This window comes from Mytilus edulis, unplaced genomic scaffold (genome assembly GCF_963676685.1).
Source record: "Mytilus edulis unplaced genomic scaffold, xbMytEdul2.2 SCAFFOLD_869, whole genome shotgun sequence".
Classification (NCBI taxonomy): Eukaryota; Metazoa; Mollusca; class Bivalvia; order Mytilida; family Mytilidae; genus Mytilus; species Mytilus edulis.
This window is the reverse complement of record NW_027268953.1, coordinates 1-16151: the sequence shown is the minus strand read 5'-3', so window position 1 is coordinate 16151 and position 16151 is coordinate 1. Positions and strand designations below refer to the sequence as shown.

The window sequence follows — 16151 nt, the reverse complement described above, 5'->3', positions numbered from 1 at the left end:
ATATAAATAGCAGTACAACGTATTATATAGATTTCTAAATTAAAAAGACGAGTAAAATATAAGCGGCTTTCGAAATAATATCTTAGATTTGCATCATGATTCCTGCAAAGCACTTTCCATATTATGATTAGACAATGTAAACGCATTCTTACCTCATCTAAATAAGGATAAGAAATCCAGCAACATTATTTGTGTCTAACTTGAACTAAAAATAATTCTGAACTGATAAGTTTGTCCATAACAATTTTCACACACAAGCCGGCGCACTTTGTTAATGCAAAGAGAATTCCTTTATTTTGTTAGGCAGAAATATGTTAGTTTTATTGATATTTCTAAAATATTCTGTTGATGACATATTTAGATATCCAAGACGTTGATACACAGACTGGCATAGAGTGTCAACAATTGCTTTGATATCACCTGATAAAACTGTCCGCCATTTCATTGACGAGGCGTACCCGTTATTTTTATACGGGTTAAAATTTCCCTCTCGCATCTTTTTACCTTTGCTGTCCCAGTTTGATAAACTATTTATTTGATTTTCATCCGATTTTGTGAATTTAACATCTAAAAATTCAAACAGTTTACGTGAAATATGAACCGGATCCTTTGCAATACTTTCTGCAGATACTAATATAACATTTTGTGGATATTTGTTCGCCATTTGAATAACCGTACTGCTATCTATGTCCATCTTGTTACAAACTGCGGTCACTAATTCTCTAATTGGTCTGACCTTACTTTTCAATCTTGAAGATATTATTGCTCTTGGATCACGATACAAATATACTATTTGTAATTTAGGATTTATTTGAAGTAGATTTTCAATGAACTCTGCACTTATTCTCAGCATTTTCGTAACTCTATACTTAGCTTGTGTGCAAATATTATGCAGTTTTTGGACATCCTTGCTCTTGAATGTTACCCTGTTCCTTGTGCAGGAATGTTCTGATTGGACACTTGATACAAGTTTTTCTATTGTATCGGAATCACAGTCATACAATGAGCTAACCAGTCTAGAAATGTTGAGTGTGCTGTTGTCATAGTATCTGAAATATCAACAAAATGATATGTATGGTGAATATGAATGTTGTTATTGTTAATGCTGCTTTTGAACCAGAGTTTAAACAAATGAGATATTTATTTGTTTTACCATGCTTTTTAAGGCCAGCAGAATTTTTATCTACGATTACGTCAAGTTTATTAAATTGCCATGATTGATAAATTTCTACATATTTAATTACTTTAACATTTTAAGCATGCTAAGATAACAATATTATAAAGACATGGGATAAACGCAAATAATACAGCAACCCATGACCGAAAAAGTAGGAACACAACTAGAGTTCGTATTTTCTATAAAATAAAAAACATTTAAGATTTCTCTGTCAACTTTTGCGGTGACCAGTACGTGGTTGTTCTTAGTGTTGCTTAGCTCTGTTGTCATTTGTTTGTCATAAAATTGAGAATAAAATCGGGAATATGCCAAAGAGACAAAAACCCGACCAAAGAGCAGAAAACAACTCAAGCTACCCCATGGGTCTTCATCATAGCGAAAAAATCCCGTACCCGGAGATGATCTTCAGTTGACCCATAAACAAAATATTAATTGATATTTCAGTTAATCACTGTTTAATACTACCTACCTACATACATCTTTGTGTGTGTCACACTTCTGAGATTTCGTAAAATATTGTTGTCTCGATATTAACCAGAAAGGCTCGTAAAAGTAGAACGTGTCCTTTCTACATCCGAGAATGTGTCCCACAAATGTTGTTTCTCCTCTTTGATAACCGAATAATAGAATGTCTCTAGGACTATGTGCTGAAATCCCTTTTTTATTCTGATTGATATATGTCTCAGTATAACTGTTAATAGACGTATTTAGAAAAGTATTCTGCACATTAGTGCTGCTTTGTAAATTTCCCATCGTGTTGCGAGAAAATATATTGTATCCTGAAATAAAAGTGTAGAATGTAGAATAATACAATTGAGAATGGAAATGGAATATGTTAAAAAGACAACACCCCGACCAAATAGCAGTGAAAAACAGCCGAATGCCACCAATGGGTCTTCAATGCAGAAGAAAAAATACCGCTCCCGGAGACGGGCCTCAGCTGGCCCATAAATAAAATGTGTACTAGTTCAGTGAAAATGGGTGTTATACTTAACTCCAAAACATATAAATGGACTAAAATTTAAAAACATACAAGACTAACAAAGGCCATAGGCTCCTGACTTAGGACAGGTACAAAAATGCGGCGGAGTTAAACATGTTTTGTTAGATCTCAACCCTCCCCTTATACCTCTAGACAATTCAGAATTAAGAAACACACAGCAATACACAAAGTAAAACTCAGTTAAATAGAAGTCCGAGTCCGATGACATAAAAGGCAACAAAAGCAACATAGCAATAAAACAAAAATAAATAAATTAACAAAGGACTACTAGCAGTTACTGACATGCCATTTCTAGACCTCAATTAAACTGATTGAAAGATTATGACTTCATATGAAAATCAAGCATAATCATACAATCATGTACATATTTTTTTAGTAAATGTTCTTCGTAAAACTATGAATTAAGATAAAAGACGATAGTGGGAAGGACGAAAATCTTGTATAATAGGATAATTTCGCTATACTCCGTATTGATGAAAAATCAGATGATCACTGTTTCATTGGCTAGATATAAAATTTCCCTTTTTCTAAAATTGAACAATTTTTGTGGACTTAAATATTTTCATATATAGTAGTTATTGAAAACACACCTTTCACTGAAAAGGCATAGGACTTTCAAAGAAATTAAATGAAACCGGTAGAGGTAGTCAGACAATTTAATAAAGGGAATATCAGAAGAAATGAGTTTACGTACCTTGGTTATGCATGGTATAAATGAGTGCTGATGCAAACATGAGGGTGAATACAAGTTTTCGTCTGTTGGTACATGTGCATATTTTGAAAACATCCATGACTAATTTGTTTTCATAGTACTAATATAACATACTTCCATCAGTGTAAGTAAACCTCCGTAAATTTATAGGGATAAATCCCAACAGTTGATTAACTTGTGAATGATTGGCGTGCAAGTCTGTGAGTTACTGCTTTCAACAGTATTGCAACGATCGTAAACAACTGAAAGAGAGAGACATCATGAAGTTCTTTAATGGAAAATCGCCACAAATGTAAAAGGAGAACCAAAACGGATACCAATGTCTCTATCATAGCAGTAACCATATGGTAACCGCTGATTGTTTGGTGGAAATGCCACTTTGTTTTTTAAATAAAAATTAAATCGAGTAGATTGGATAGAATAATAATGAAAATTGTCAAGGACTTGTATCGTAATGTTGCATAATTATATAGATTTTAAAAAGGCATATCTTCAGAGGGAAAATGTATGAAAAGTCCATGATAATTAATATTTGTTCAAACTTACGCCTGGGAGTAGAATACCTGTTCCTGCTCACGTTGAAACCAAATACAACAATTACAATTTTTACTTTGTTTTAAATTTGATAGTTATAAGTAAAACTATATGATGTAACTATCCATCAAGAATGGTTCCAATAATTGTATTGTGCTATTCTAAATCTTTAGTCCATGTTCACTTATTCTAATAAACTAACGATGTCCATGTTTCCGAACAGAAAGGAAGTAATTGTTCGGATGGCCAGAGGGTAATGGACATCTTCCTTATATATATAATAATAATCAGAAATATGTAGTGCTGGACACAATTGTCATGTCATTATTTTATCGAGTTATATTTGAATTTGTTACAAAGTAAAAAAGAAGCTTTTGACGTCGTTTAAAATTTTAAACAAATATTTATTATGTAAAAGTGTATTATTATATTTGTGGTTATATGTATGTATCATATACGGACTTGTGTTTCTTCTCAACTTTCTATTCGTTTTTATAAACAGAAATGAAATGTGATTACAATATTTCCAAATGCAGTTTCAATTTCAGATGAACTATTGTGATGTTAAAATAATAATGTATCCATAATCAATCAATATTTATCAATTAATAGATGTTTTGTCAGTAAAATCCCACTTAAACTATCTAATGTTATTTGCTTCTGTTTTGTCTTTGCTTCATTTGATATATTTACGTCTTTTATCTTCTTCATACAAGATGTGCAAGAAATGTTCCTTCACTGATGCTCGAGACCGAAAATCAGAAATGTATTGAAATGTGGAGAGCTTATAAAAGCTGGGCAAAGAATCAGAGCTCTGTACGAAGAAGATGTATCCTTAATTTGAAATAGTTTCCAAGATTAGATTACTTTCATATCACAAAATCCAAGAGTTTTTAGCCACCCTACAAATATTTTTATGAATTTGCGTAACGTGCTTGTTCTGGCGGATATGTAAGACAGTTATTATGTTAGTGAGCACGCATGTAATGCTTAAAAAGAAGGGTTTTATCCCGAATCACAGTTCTAATTACTACCAAAAAAAAGATTCTTTTACCAGGTAATATATTTCTATCTAACCTTAACCCAATCCAATACATGTGTTGATATTTTATAATATATGATCTCTTACTCACCAAAAGGTGGTGCAGTGCCGACAATTACGAACATATGGTAAATATTTTTTAATTCCAGATAAAACATGATCGACCGAGGTATCAAGCAAAAAATTAAATGTTCGACTTTATAGCTTATCTAGCATGTCTAGTGCGGCATGTTCCACTGATAACATACCTGATCTTGGCTAGTTCGTTCTAATGTTTGTATCCTTATCATGTTATCTTACGAAGAGAAATTTGTAATCAAAGATCACTACCTTTATCGACTAAACACGAAATAAAGTAACAACACATATAGCGTTTATCAGTTAGATTATATTTTCGATTATCATGCACAGATTGTTATATCCTGTAAACATGGTAAATACTCCTGTTACGTTTAGTTATCAATATCTCAAACACTTGACTCTGCATAGGCGGATCAAGGGGGGCCTGTGGGCCCGGGCCTCCTTTCGTTGGAAAAGTTTTGATGATTATATAGGGAATCATTGAAGCATGACTGGAGCGGGCCCCCCTTAGGTCAGTCAGCGCCCCCCTTTTAGGCAAAGTTCTGGATCCGCCACTGCTCTGATTTTTCAATGAAATCGATTTAGTTTGAAAACCGTCTGCGAAAATCACACCAAAATGAACAGTCACACACAAACAAAGGTAAGCGGAGTGACAGGAGAGGCTTTATTTGTATTAGTACACTCAAGAATTATTAATTTGTATAGTGACCGTATAAAAATCCTTGTACAAATAAAGCAAACCTCATATCTTAAACCTAACTGTTTACGATGGAATTATATAATTATATAAGTAAATTAAAATATCCTTGTACAAAAAAACCAAAAACAGATCTGAAACCTGTTATTTTTACGAAGAAGTCTATACTGAATTATACATGTAAGAGGGGGGGCAAGGGGGGTCCCCATAACAGCAAAACAGTGAATTGATTTGGTGAAAAACAGATAACAAGGAATTGAAAAGGGACAATAACAGATAACAGTAAATGAAATATGAAAATAAATCTGTCCAGGACCAATCCAGTAGATGACTCATAGATCTTAGTATATAACTTGTGGTTTGGACCTAGAAAATTGTAATTTGTGTAAACAAGACGTTTCGGCCGTTGAGGCAGTTCTGCCTTGGTTGATTTTTTTCCCGTAACTTGTACAATAAGGTATAGTATGGATGTTGAATTTTTCTGAACGAAATTGCTAGTTTCTGTTTTTGATATACGGATATTTTAAATCTAAGGAATTTGAGGGATCAATTTTTAATGATTTTGGTTTTTTTTATTTAATTTTGAAAGTAGTGCAGCCAGTGACACTTTATTATCAATTTGATTTTTAGATTTTTTATTTCTGAAAAGCAATATATATACATTTGTACTTTGCAAGTAATAAAAAAAAATATTGATGCACAATATATTTTTTTTATTTAATGACCTCATGATAAAACTTACTTATAAAATACAAAAATACCCAGATCATTGGGGACAGGACATGTAACTGACACACGCATGCCAATTATGGTTATTCTGATAATAGAAATTGACTCAAGTGACAATTCTGATAGTATAATAGAAATTGGTCCTAGTGAAAATTTGGATGACACCAAGTGAAACACCAATCATGCATGTTATGTGAAATTATAGAATATGGAAAATTTGGGTACAGCATTGTAGAATCTGTAGGATTTTTAAAAGGGTATTTTTCGAAAAATTAAACTGAAGACACATCTTTATTTGCATCAATGGTTTCTGAGCTTCAATTTTCGCCATGTGAAGCTGTTAAAAAACTTTTAAAAATATGGTGGTCAGGGTTCTCTTTCATGTAAATGAAAAGAGAGGGAGTAACACTAATAATATAAATGCTAAAAGAAAAAGATGTTGTATAATTCCCAAAGCCATAATTCAAACCCATACCACTTAGTAATGTAAAACAATTCAAAGGAGAAAACTAACTGCCTAATTTATCCACAAAATAGTGAACGAGAAACTTAGTAACACAGTAACAAACTACAACCACTGAATCCAGGCTCCTGACTTGGAAATAGGCACATACAGAATGTGACTGCGTCAACTTAAGCATGCTAGTTGGTGTCCAATCCTCCCCTAATCAGGGACAGTGGTGTAATAGTACAGCATAAAGATGATTATGTGGTCATTGAATAAAAAAATCTATAGGGTGTACCAATGCTTTTTTTATAACAAAATCCATACTATAAGTTATTGTACAAGTAATAAGTGATTTATAATTTGAACAAAATGCTACATGTTCACAGACAACGGAATTTATTACAAAGGATAATAATAATATATACTGGAATGGTCCTGGGTCCAATTGATTTTAATATGTTTATGTGATGTATGTTACTGAAATTCTTCTGCAAATACAGGGCCACCCTATATTACCAGTAGAAAGACCCCAATAGATATACATTGTAAGAAGATGTGGTAAGCGTGCCAATGAGACTAGTATCCATTCAAATCACAATTTTCAATTATCTTCAATTTCTACGGAAGATAGGCTGTCAAAATGCTAACATTCCAATTTTCAATAACAGTTAACAGCAAATAGATTCTCACAATAACAGATAACAAAATAGATAATAGTCCTATAACAGCTAACAAAGAATAAGACAATAACAGCTAACAGTAAATATATTTTCAGAATAACAAAGAATTGAAATGCCCATAACAGCATAATAGTTAAACCCCTTGCCCCCTATGTAATATGGAACTTGAAATATTTGATTTGATATTTTTAAACAAATAAAAGCGTTCAATTAGTACGTCATTATTATTCTTTTTTCTTATCATGCTTCACTGTTTTATTGAGTTTTATTGTCCGAGCCTTGGTAAACAAAAAAAGACAGTTCGCATTAAATAATAAGCTTTAACCAAGGATTTGTATAGTATTAGGCCCTACTATACAAATCATGGCCTTGCTTAAACGAATTCTTAAATATTTTTTTTTTAATAAAACCTGTCGGAAAATATGCATATCCAGACCGGATATATTCTACTTTTTAAATACTATAAATCAACTTCCGGTTAAATTTGTACTTTATTTGGGTTGGATTTTGACAGTTTAGATATATATATTTAGATCATCATTTATACTATATATTTAATGGAAGCAAAGCCAATCGTAACATGTCAGTTTTAATATGCAAATCTTAGAAAAATAACAAATGCATGGCATCTAATCAGATAATCGTTTAGATAAAACTAAGATTGTATGATGTCAGCTTTGCCTTTACTTATAATATAACTATAAGAATAAAAGGAGATGAGATATAAATGCTAGTCAGTAAGACAGCAACCAAACAGCTTAAATGAAACCATTGCTCAATATGCCTTAAAACTCTTATAAATATTGTGGTTGGTTTACACCTTATAGCTAATCCCGGCTGACTGGCCGCTTAAACTTTTGACACATACAACAATCACTTTTCCATTGTGGCGTCAGATATTTTGTATTGTGACGTCAAAATTTTACGGGAACCTGTGTGATATCCAGTAATGGCGGACAAATAGCTATAAGGTGTATTGAGACCAGAGGGACAGTCAAACTCGTACATGTAGATTGAAAATTAGATAAACTGACAACGCCATGGCTAAAAAAAAAACCCAAAAAACGACAAATGTTAGTACACAAGACACAACATAGAAAACTAAAGACTAAGTAACATGAACCCTGCCAAAACCCTTGGTTGATCTCAGGTGCTCCGGAAGGGTAAGCAGATCCTGCTCCACATGTGGCACCCATCATGTTACTTACATTATTACAAATCCAGTAAGAGTCTTATTTGGTAGGTCAAATTTGTGAAATATCTCCAATTATCATGAATATCTTTACATGTATTGGGATGTAAAGCTTAATTTCTTTTAGGATTCTGATGTCAGCCAAATCAGAAACTTGCTCAAAATAAAACAAAAAAAGGAATTAATAAAGTAGTCAAAGATGTGGACACCTATATCCATGTATACATGTATCATGCGTAAAAAATATTTCATCATGGGACCTTTATCAAGGAAGAAAACTCAATCCTACATAAGGTATAGCATATCAGGATGTTGGCATTTAAAACAATTACTTACAATGCAATACATGTACATGTACCAACATTTATGACCAACAGATTTTTTTTTCCAGGTCATGGTGACCAGACAATATTCTCATCATTACATCCGACTCTAGTACAAACATTGCCAAAGGAGACTACAGAATGGAGAAGGTAATATATTACATACATTGAAGTTAATGAATTTAACTAGAAATTAACAGTTACAATGTTCAAGTATCGTTTAAATCATATCAGTGACCAGAAACAGCCCAGAGACAGATGATACATGTCTCCTCCACAATACTTAGGTGTGCCAGCAGGCAGCAGCAGTATTAACCATGTTAGCCAAGACACTAGAGGCTGGTAGTTTGGAATCTCTAACATGTCTAATGCATAAATTTATGACAAAAAATGCCAGTATCTTTGTTTAGTTATAGAATTGTTAACCAAATACAGTGTTCTCCATATAAACTTAACGTAAAGTATTCTGGTGAACAGAACATTATGAAGTGCCATCTTGTTTGTAGAAATTAAAGCATCACATCCATTACACTATCTATAGGGACATCATTTCAGGATAAGCATTACATCGCCATGATGCTGAAAGTAACTTTAAAAAGTCCTTTTAGAAAACACTGAAACACTTGACATATTTAAATACGAACCAGCTATTCATTTCATATCCTATTTGATATATACATATTATAATATCCTTGTTAAGATAATGTTGATAATGAAATATGTTTTATAAAACATTTGTATTTTTGATAGATCATATGGTAGACCACCAAAGACAGTACACATAGAAGCCAGTTTTGTACCCTATGATGAAGATATACTTCCCAAAGAAACAGACAAAACATTAGTCAGCAGGCCGTATTTCCATGTCTTCTGGGTAGATGCTGTACGTTTTAATATTACCACATTTTCTTTAAAAAACTTTTACTGTTGATTTAATTTGATACTATCTGTTTCAGTATAACTCTGTCATTGTCTGTACAGTTTAATAGCATTTGTTTATTAAACAAAAATTCTCAGAATGTTACTATTCCAAATGTATTCTTTCTCTGCTAATAGTATCAGCAGAGTACAGCAGCTTTTCCTTCAAAATTTCTTTCAACTTGAATTGATAATGATGAATTTTCTATGAATTGTATACTTATAAAAAATTGATTATTTGCTCCTGCTTAATTAATAGGTTGAAATGAGTAGTAAATGTGCCATTGTTAAATAGAAATAATTGTTGGCTATCTTTTACTGAGGTGTTTTACAATGTTGGTTAGTTCTGTAATTTGTTTTTTACAATGTTGGTTAGTTCTGTAATTTGTTTTTTACAATGTTGGTTAGTTCTGTAATTTGTTTTTTACAATGTTGGTTAGTTCTGTAATTTGTTTTTTACAATGTTGGTTAGTTCTGTAATTTGTTTTTTATACTTTGTTAGGATTTAGAAACATACAAACAGACAGCCAAAGAAGAACTAACAGAATGGCATACTGCTCTGAAAAACAATAACATTCCTGATTGGCTGATTGTGGTTGTCACTAACGATGATTCTAAAGCTAAAACTAAACTACTTCCAAGGTCATCTGTGATAGACAAGGTCAAAAATGATTTCTGTGGTAAACAACCAGATAGGTACATGTAGTGTAACTGAATTTAACTTTATGATAACAATTAGCACTTTGTTCTTTTATGCTCTGTCCATGCTTTAAGATGAAAAGCATTATTTAAAGTGCAGTTCCTTTATGCTGTGTTCTAGCTTTAAGATGAAGAGCAGCAGTTAAGTTCCTTTGTTTTTGGACTTGTCAAGGGATTATACATCTTGAATAAATGCACCACCTCTGTTTTACTTTTCTGAAATAGCAATCAAAGGTGTTACAAAAAGATTTTGCAAACATGCAACAATAAGTGCATGACAACATCAACTAAATATTGTATATCTATTTAGTATTTTTTTAAGGTACAAATGAGTACAAGAAATAAACACTGTAGTTATTAGGACCCAGTTTCTTAGTTTGCATATCATTGAGACTGATTTGTTTCTATTTTGAATGTTATCAGGCCTCGACAATAACGCTTGTCCGATTGTCCGGTACCAGAGGGAAAAAAGGTCGGACAAGTAAAAGCTGTATCAAGCTTGTCCGTCGGGACAAGTACAATTATTCTGCAGAAAATAAATTTAAACCAACTTTAATGAACAAAGTTATTTATTATAAACAAAAACAAGAAAACAAATATTAATTTGACATGTTTCTGTATTCTGTTTATTCAAATACAAAACCTTTTCTTTAACATGTTTACTTGCAATCGATAATTTTTAACTGGTTCTTTGTCAGGTACTTTTTAACAGGTAAAAGGTATACTATTCTCGGAAACCAGTCTTACTGATCCGAATCAATGATGCGCTTTGTAGGACAGTTCGACACCTCAAAAGATTCAGCTCCAAGTTTAATAGACAGTTTGGCACCGTAGGAGACATATTTAGTAGACATGATTGATAGACAGTTTGACAAGGCAGGAGACATTTCGGGACCAAGACAAATCAGTACCTCATTTTGCTACCTTATTCTGTTCCTTATAATAAATACCATACCGTAATTTTTTCACAAAAATATTTTTTTTTATTTACCTTAAAATTCACAAAATCATATTTGATCATAAGTAGAAGAAAACAATACTTGCAATATGGTGACCTATAGTTGTTAATTTCTGTGTCATTCTGTCTCTTGCAAAGAGTTGTCTCATTGGTAATCAGACCTTATGATGGCTTATCTTCTTCTTTTTATTGATTGCATTTGAATAAACTTTTTTCAACTTAAAAAACAAAACAGAATACAAATCCAATGAGTGTACAGGCCTATCAGATGATGCCTCATGTTTAGAGTCTGATGAGACTAGCATTGATGAAAACTAGAACCTAATTCCTGTGACATGACTAGTTTCGCAGTTGTACTTGACTCATATTTTTGAAAAGTATTTCAAAAGAAATACATCAAATTCTGTTATATTGTTTAAATTCGTTTTGCTCCTTTAATCAACTTAAAATGTAAAAGGTTATTTTTAATAGAATTTTTTTGGACAAGTAACAATTTCATTCGGACAAGTAACAATTTCATTCGGACAAGTAAATTTTGGTATGTACTTGTCCTACGGGACAAGTTGAAAAAAAAGTTATTGTAGAGGCCTGGTTATGTACAATATTTACACTAATGTATCAGCTTGAGTTTGGTATTCATACTATAAGATTTAAGGTTTTATTATGAAATCTTAGATAGGTCTTGATAAAGTTTGAGACCTAATTTATCAATTATTTCACCAGTGCAGTTTTACAAGCAAATGTTGATTCAAAACTGTTAAATATGTATAACTCCATACCTACCAACTGTCACTATTTGTGGGGGATCAACCCAGATTTCCTCCATGGAGGCTTCCTATTGGAAATTTTGAATGAGCAATTTAATGTTCTCATTTGACAATATTTACAGATGTATTGCTATCACAGATCCATTGAAACAGGAACAAAAAGGCCAGGAGAGTTGGACAGCTTTGTTACAGAGGCTGAGAAACCTATTACTTCAGGCTTATAATAGACATCTATCTAAATATGAGGAGAACATGAGACTGATGAGGGAGAGGAGGAATGAACCTGGATGGGGATTCATACAGTTCTTTCTAATACAGGTATCTGGGACAACTTAAAATTTATAGTGTGTGCTGTTTGGAATTTTTCTATTTTAATTTTTTTCGTGTAAAGTAAGAGTAGTTTTCTGGTTTGTCATCAAAGTAATAAGACTTTTAAAAGTACATGTAAAGTTTGATGCAGTAGTATATGCTATATGATGTCCTCATGCATGTTTAGCTAAAAAGAAATTTTATTTAACTTCTGATAAGATGCCTCTTAAAGATTCCTTAGCTATTCTGGCAATAAAATTTTCATTTTATTCTAAAAACATTTCAATACTCACAAGACAAGTGTATCATTCATTCTTTCCATAGGTGTTTTTTTTCTACTTTTTGGAGGAGCACTTCATGTTTCAGATGTTTATTAGATCTAGAAAATAGTTAAATCAATTCCAAGGAGGACCTGGCTGTCATATTTCTATTTAAATACTGATGTTTTTGCAAAATTTACATTCTTTTTTCATGTTTATTTGATGTATATTATAATGTATTTTTAGGAGGAGCTTGCCTTCATGTTTGAGATGCTAGGTCTATATGATGATGCTATGATACAGTATGATGAGTTAGATGCCTTATTTAGCCAGTTTGTCATTACTAAAGTATCAGGCAGTAAGAATAAATTGGCAAATTGAATATATTATTAAAAGACAGGAAAAACAAAGCTTAAGGGAACGTATTTTTAAAGATATTGGTGGGTTAAACCTGGTTTTATAACGAGCTTCAACTTCCATCTTCATGTTAAACTTCTGGTTTAATTATAGTTACTAAAGTTGAGTAGTTTAGACTATATCTTGAATTCAAGTTAAGTATTGCTTTCAGTTCAACTTTGACAACTTTTTTTCATGAGTTATGTCCCTTTCAGAATTTCAAGATAATAGGACTAATTTGCCTTGAACAAAAGTATTTAATTCAACCAAACAAATCAACAACCATGATTGCTCCAATTATTTAAAGGACTTTTGACAATTGTCCTGGATAATAGTTTTAGTCTACTTTGATCAATAGGCTTAATATTTTTAGACATCATTATCAATATATTTTTTTCCATCTCAGCAACTATTTGATTAGTAAAAACACTTCTTTGTCTTCGATAAACTATGTAGTAATTTTTATTTTTTTAAAATAATGTTCTTTATTATCAATTTCATAATTGTATGGAAAAGTGCCATATATTTTGTATATTGACAAAAAAAACTTGGCTAGAAAAGGCTTAACGTGAAAAAGGTATCTACAAAACTTTTCCAGTGTTTAGAAAATGTGTTATACTTATATAACATTTTGAATGTCAAATTTAGGGTAACTTCTCAGACCTAGGAAAGCAAATTCTATGCTAAGTCGATTGTCATATATATGATAAAGGAAAATTACAAATGATTGAAAAAGGGAAACTAATGAAACAATCAAACTACAATTAAGACATACCTTAAACATATTTTTATTAAAGTTGTTTAATTTTGCAGCTGCTGTACCCTGGCTGACAAATAACTTCTTGGAGTGTAAATCATGGGCTGGTATCTCACTACAGAAAGCTATCAACCGTGACAGGCGAGACCAAATAAAAGACAATAAGGCTAGTCTGATAGAGTTTAGGAATTATTTATTCTCTAGACAGTGTGCATTGTTGTTCTTATTAGGGAAGCCATCAGAGGTGTCCAGAAGAGCCATGGAGTTCCTGTATAACACTGTTCTGGAAGTCATAAAACTTAAGGTATGAATTATAATCTTTTCCCATTGCCCTGTTACTTAGCTTTCACAATTTTCTTTTCCAAGTTGTATTCAGCAGGAAACTGTTGAAAGGATCGCTAAACAATCATCCCCAATTTCTAAGTCTAATACAACTTAGGTCAATAATTTCTGACATTATTCCCTATTTTTTGTTTATATGCAAACAAAAACATATATAACTATTTGTGTACGTTTAGAAATATTCTGTGAAGTCTGTTGAATTAAGATATAATATATCAAATCTAGCTTGATAAATTGTTTTATATTTGTATGATTAAAGGAACACATACCTAACAAAAATATGTAATTTGCATAATGCAGATAAATAATACACAACGTTATATTAGAATAAAACAATCTTAATTTTTATGAATTTTTTTTAGATAAGTGTCATTCCTGGAGCATTAGATTGCTGGTCATTTGTGAGTGCATTAGAAGTTCTCCAGACCTGTGAGAAATATGAGGATTTGTACAATCCTGAGCTGTTCTATTTATACAGAGCTACACTTTGGGATCATGCTAGGAAAAAGGTAAGTGTTCCTATAAACAGAGCTAAGAACTACAAGTTACTTGAGACCGAATTTTGTATTGAACTATATGTTAAAAAGTTCTTAGATATAGGAAGATGTGGTGTGAGTGCTAATGAGACAACTCTCCATACAAATAACAATTTAAAAAGTAAACCATTATAGGTTAAAGTACGGCCTTCAACACGGAGCCTTGGCTCAAACCGAACAACAAGCTATAAAGGGGCCCCAAAATTACTAGTGTAAAACCATTCAAACGGGAAAACCAACAGTCTAATCTATATAAACAAAACGAGAAACGAGAAACACGTATATATTACATAAACAAACGACAACTACTGTACATCAGATTCCTGAATTAGGACAGGTGCAAACATTTGCAGCGGGATTAAAAGTTTTAATGGATCCAAACCTTATCCCTTGTCCAGAAAACAGTGATTGGTTATAGCAAGAATCCGATGCGATACACTACCTTTAGAAATCGAACGAGGTTGATATCGAAATATTCCAGCCAACCGGAGATTCTGTAAATTATGCAACTCGAATATGACTGAAGATGAAAACCACTTTTTGCTTTTGTATGACTGTTACTCTGCTAAAAGAAACAAACTCAGACAAGAACTCACCTCTGTTAACTTTGACTCCCCAGAAGAAGCACTTAAAGAACTGTTAACAAGCAACCTGAAAACGGTGGCAAACTTTGTCATAAACTGTTATACTAAAGATTAATATTCCTATACACAAATGTGCAAAGATGGTCTCCACCCTTGTAGACAACTTTTCTCATGCACGCACGACTTTAAATACTAACGGAACTTTTTACTCTATTTTTATTACAATTAGCCTGCTACCTGTACTCGAAAATTTCATACGCCTGTCATACATAAATATATTTCATATCTCTATACATAGTTTTATTTTTTGATATTGTTAGGGAAAAGGTAAGAGATTTATTTGCATAGAGCCATACTTTGAATATTGAATTAAAAGTCGGATTTAAAACTAAATCCTGTTCTCATCATACAGCCATATCTGCCACAGATTAGACAGAAATATAGATTCCACAACTGCAACAAGTGTGTTACGATATTTGTCCACTCGAGACAGTTAAAATTTAATATTTAAAGCGCGAGGCTTTGCCAAGCATTTTAAATAGTTAAAATTTAACTGTCGAGAGTGGAGAAATATCATAATACACTAGTTATATTGGTGGAATCTGTTTCTCTAATGATTTTTATCCTTCTTTTTCAAAGATTTGAAGAAAGTTGTGTACTTTTAATGTGACGTCATCAGGCATGGTCGCCTTTTTTCATGACGTCACAATAGGAAAAATCAGAAGAAACAAAGAAAATTTAACGTCACAATAAAATTTCGACCAATCATTTGCTGAGAATAAATTTTTCACTAGAGATTAGAAATATTTTTCTCACACCGGTCAGGAAATGTGAAAATAGCATGAAAATTAGAGAAAGAAAAGACCAACATTTTAGTTCACTAACCATACTTAATTATTTTATATTGATAGCTGTACAGTTTAGGAGAACTATGTGGTTTGATGCCTGAAGATGATGTACAGCCTAGGTCAGAACAGTTGACAATGGTGTTAGACTTAACCTCTGGT

At 32.2% G+C, this 16151-nt stretch overlaps 2 protein-coding genes across 2 annotated transcripts; one reads left to right on the top strand and one right to left on the bottom strand.

The window, feature by feature from the left end:
• Positions 1-4681, bottom strand: LOC139509152 (carbohydrate sulfotransferase 1-like). Its single transcript, XM_071296092.1, has 4 exons — positions 4560-4681; positions 2875-3134; positions 1647-1956; positions 1-1049 (listed from the first exon to the last, which is right to left on the bottom strand). The coding sequence occupies exons 2-4, from the start codon at positions 2969-2971 to the stop codon at positions 272-274; spliced, it is 1185 nt and encodes a 394-aa protein (XP_071152193.1). The 5' UTR covers positions 2972-3134; positions 4560-4681; the 3' UTR covers positions 1-271.
• A 2890-nt stretch (positions 4682-7571) lies between these two features.
• Positions 7572-14537, top strand: LOC139509151 (trafficking protein particle complex subunit 10-like; the record flags this gene model as incomplete). The annotated part of the gene is given in 8 exon segments (XM_071296091.1): positions 7572-7685; positions 8687-8768; positions 9369-9501; positions 10039-10232; positions 12083-12278; positions 12776-12887; positions 13739-13986; positions 14387-14537. Coding segments are annotated over 8 exon segments (1141 nt in total), but the record flags the coding sequence as incomplete, so codon positions are not given.
• Positions 14538-16151: the final 1614 nt, after the last annotated feature.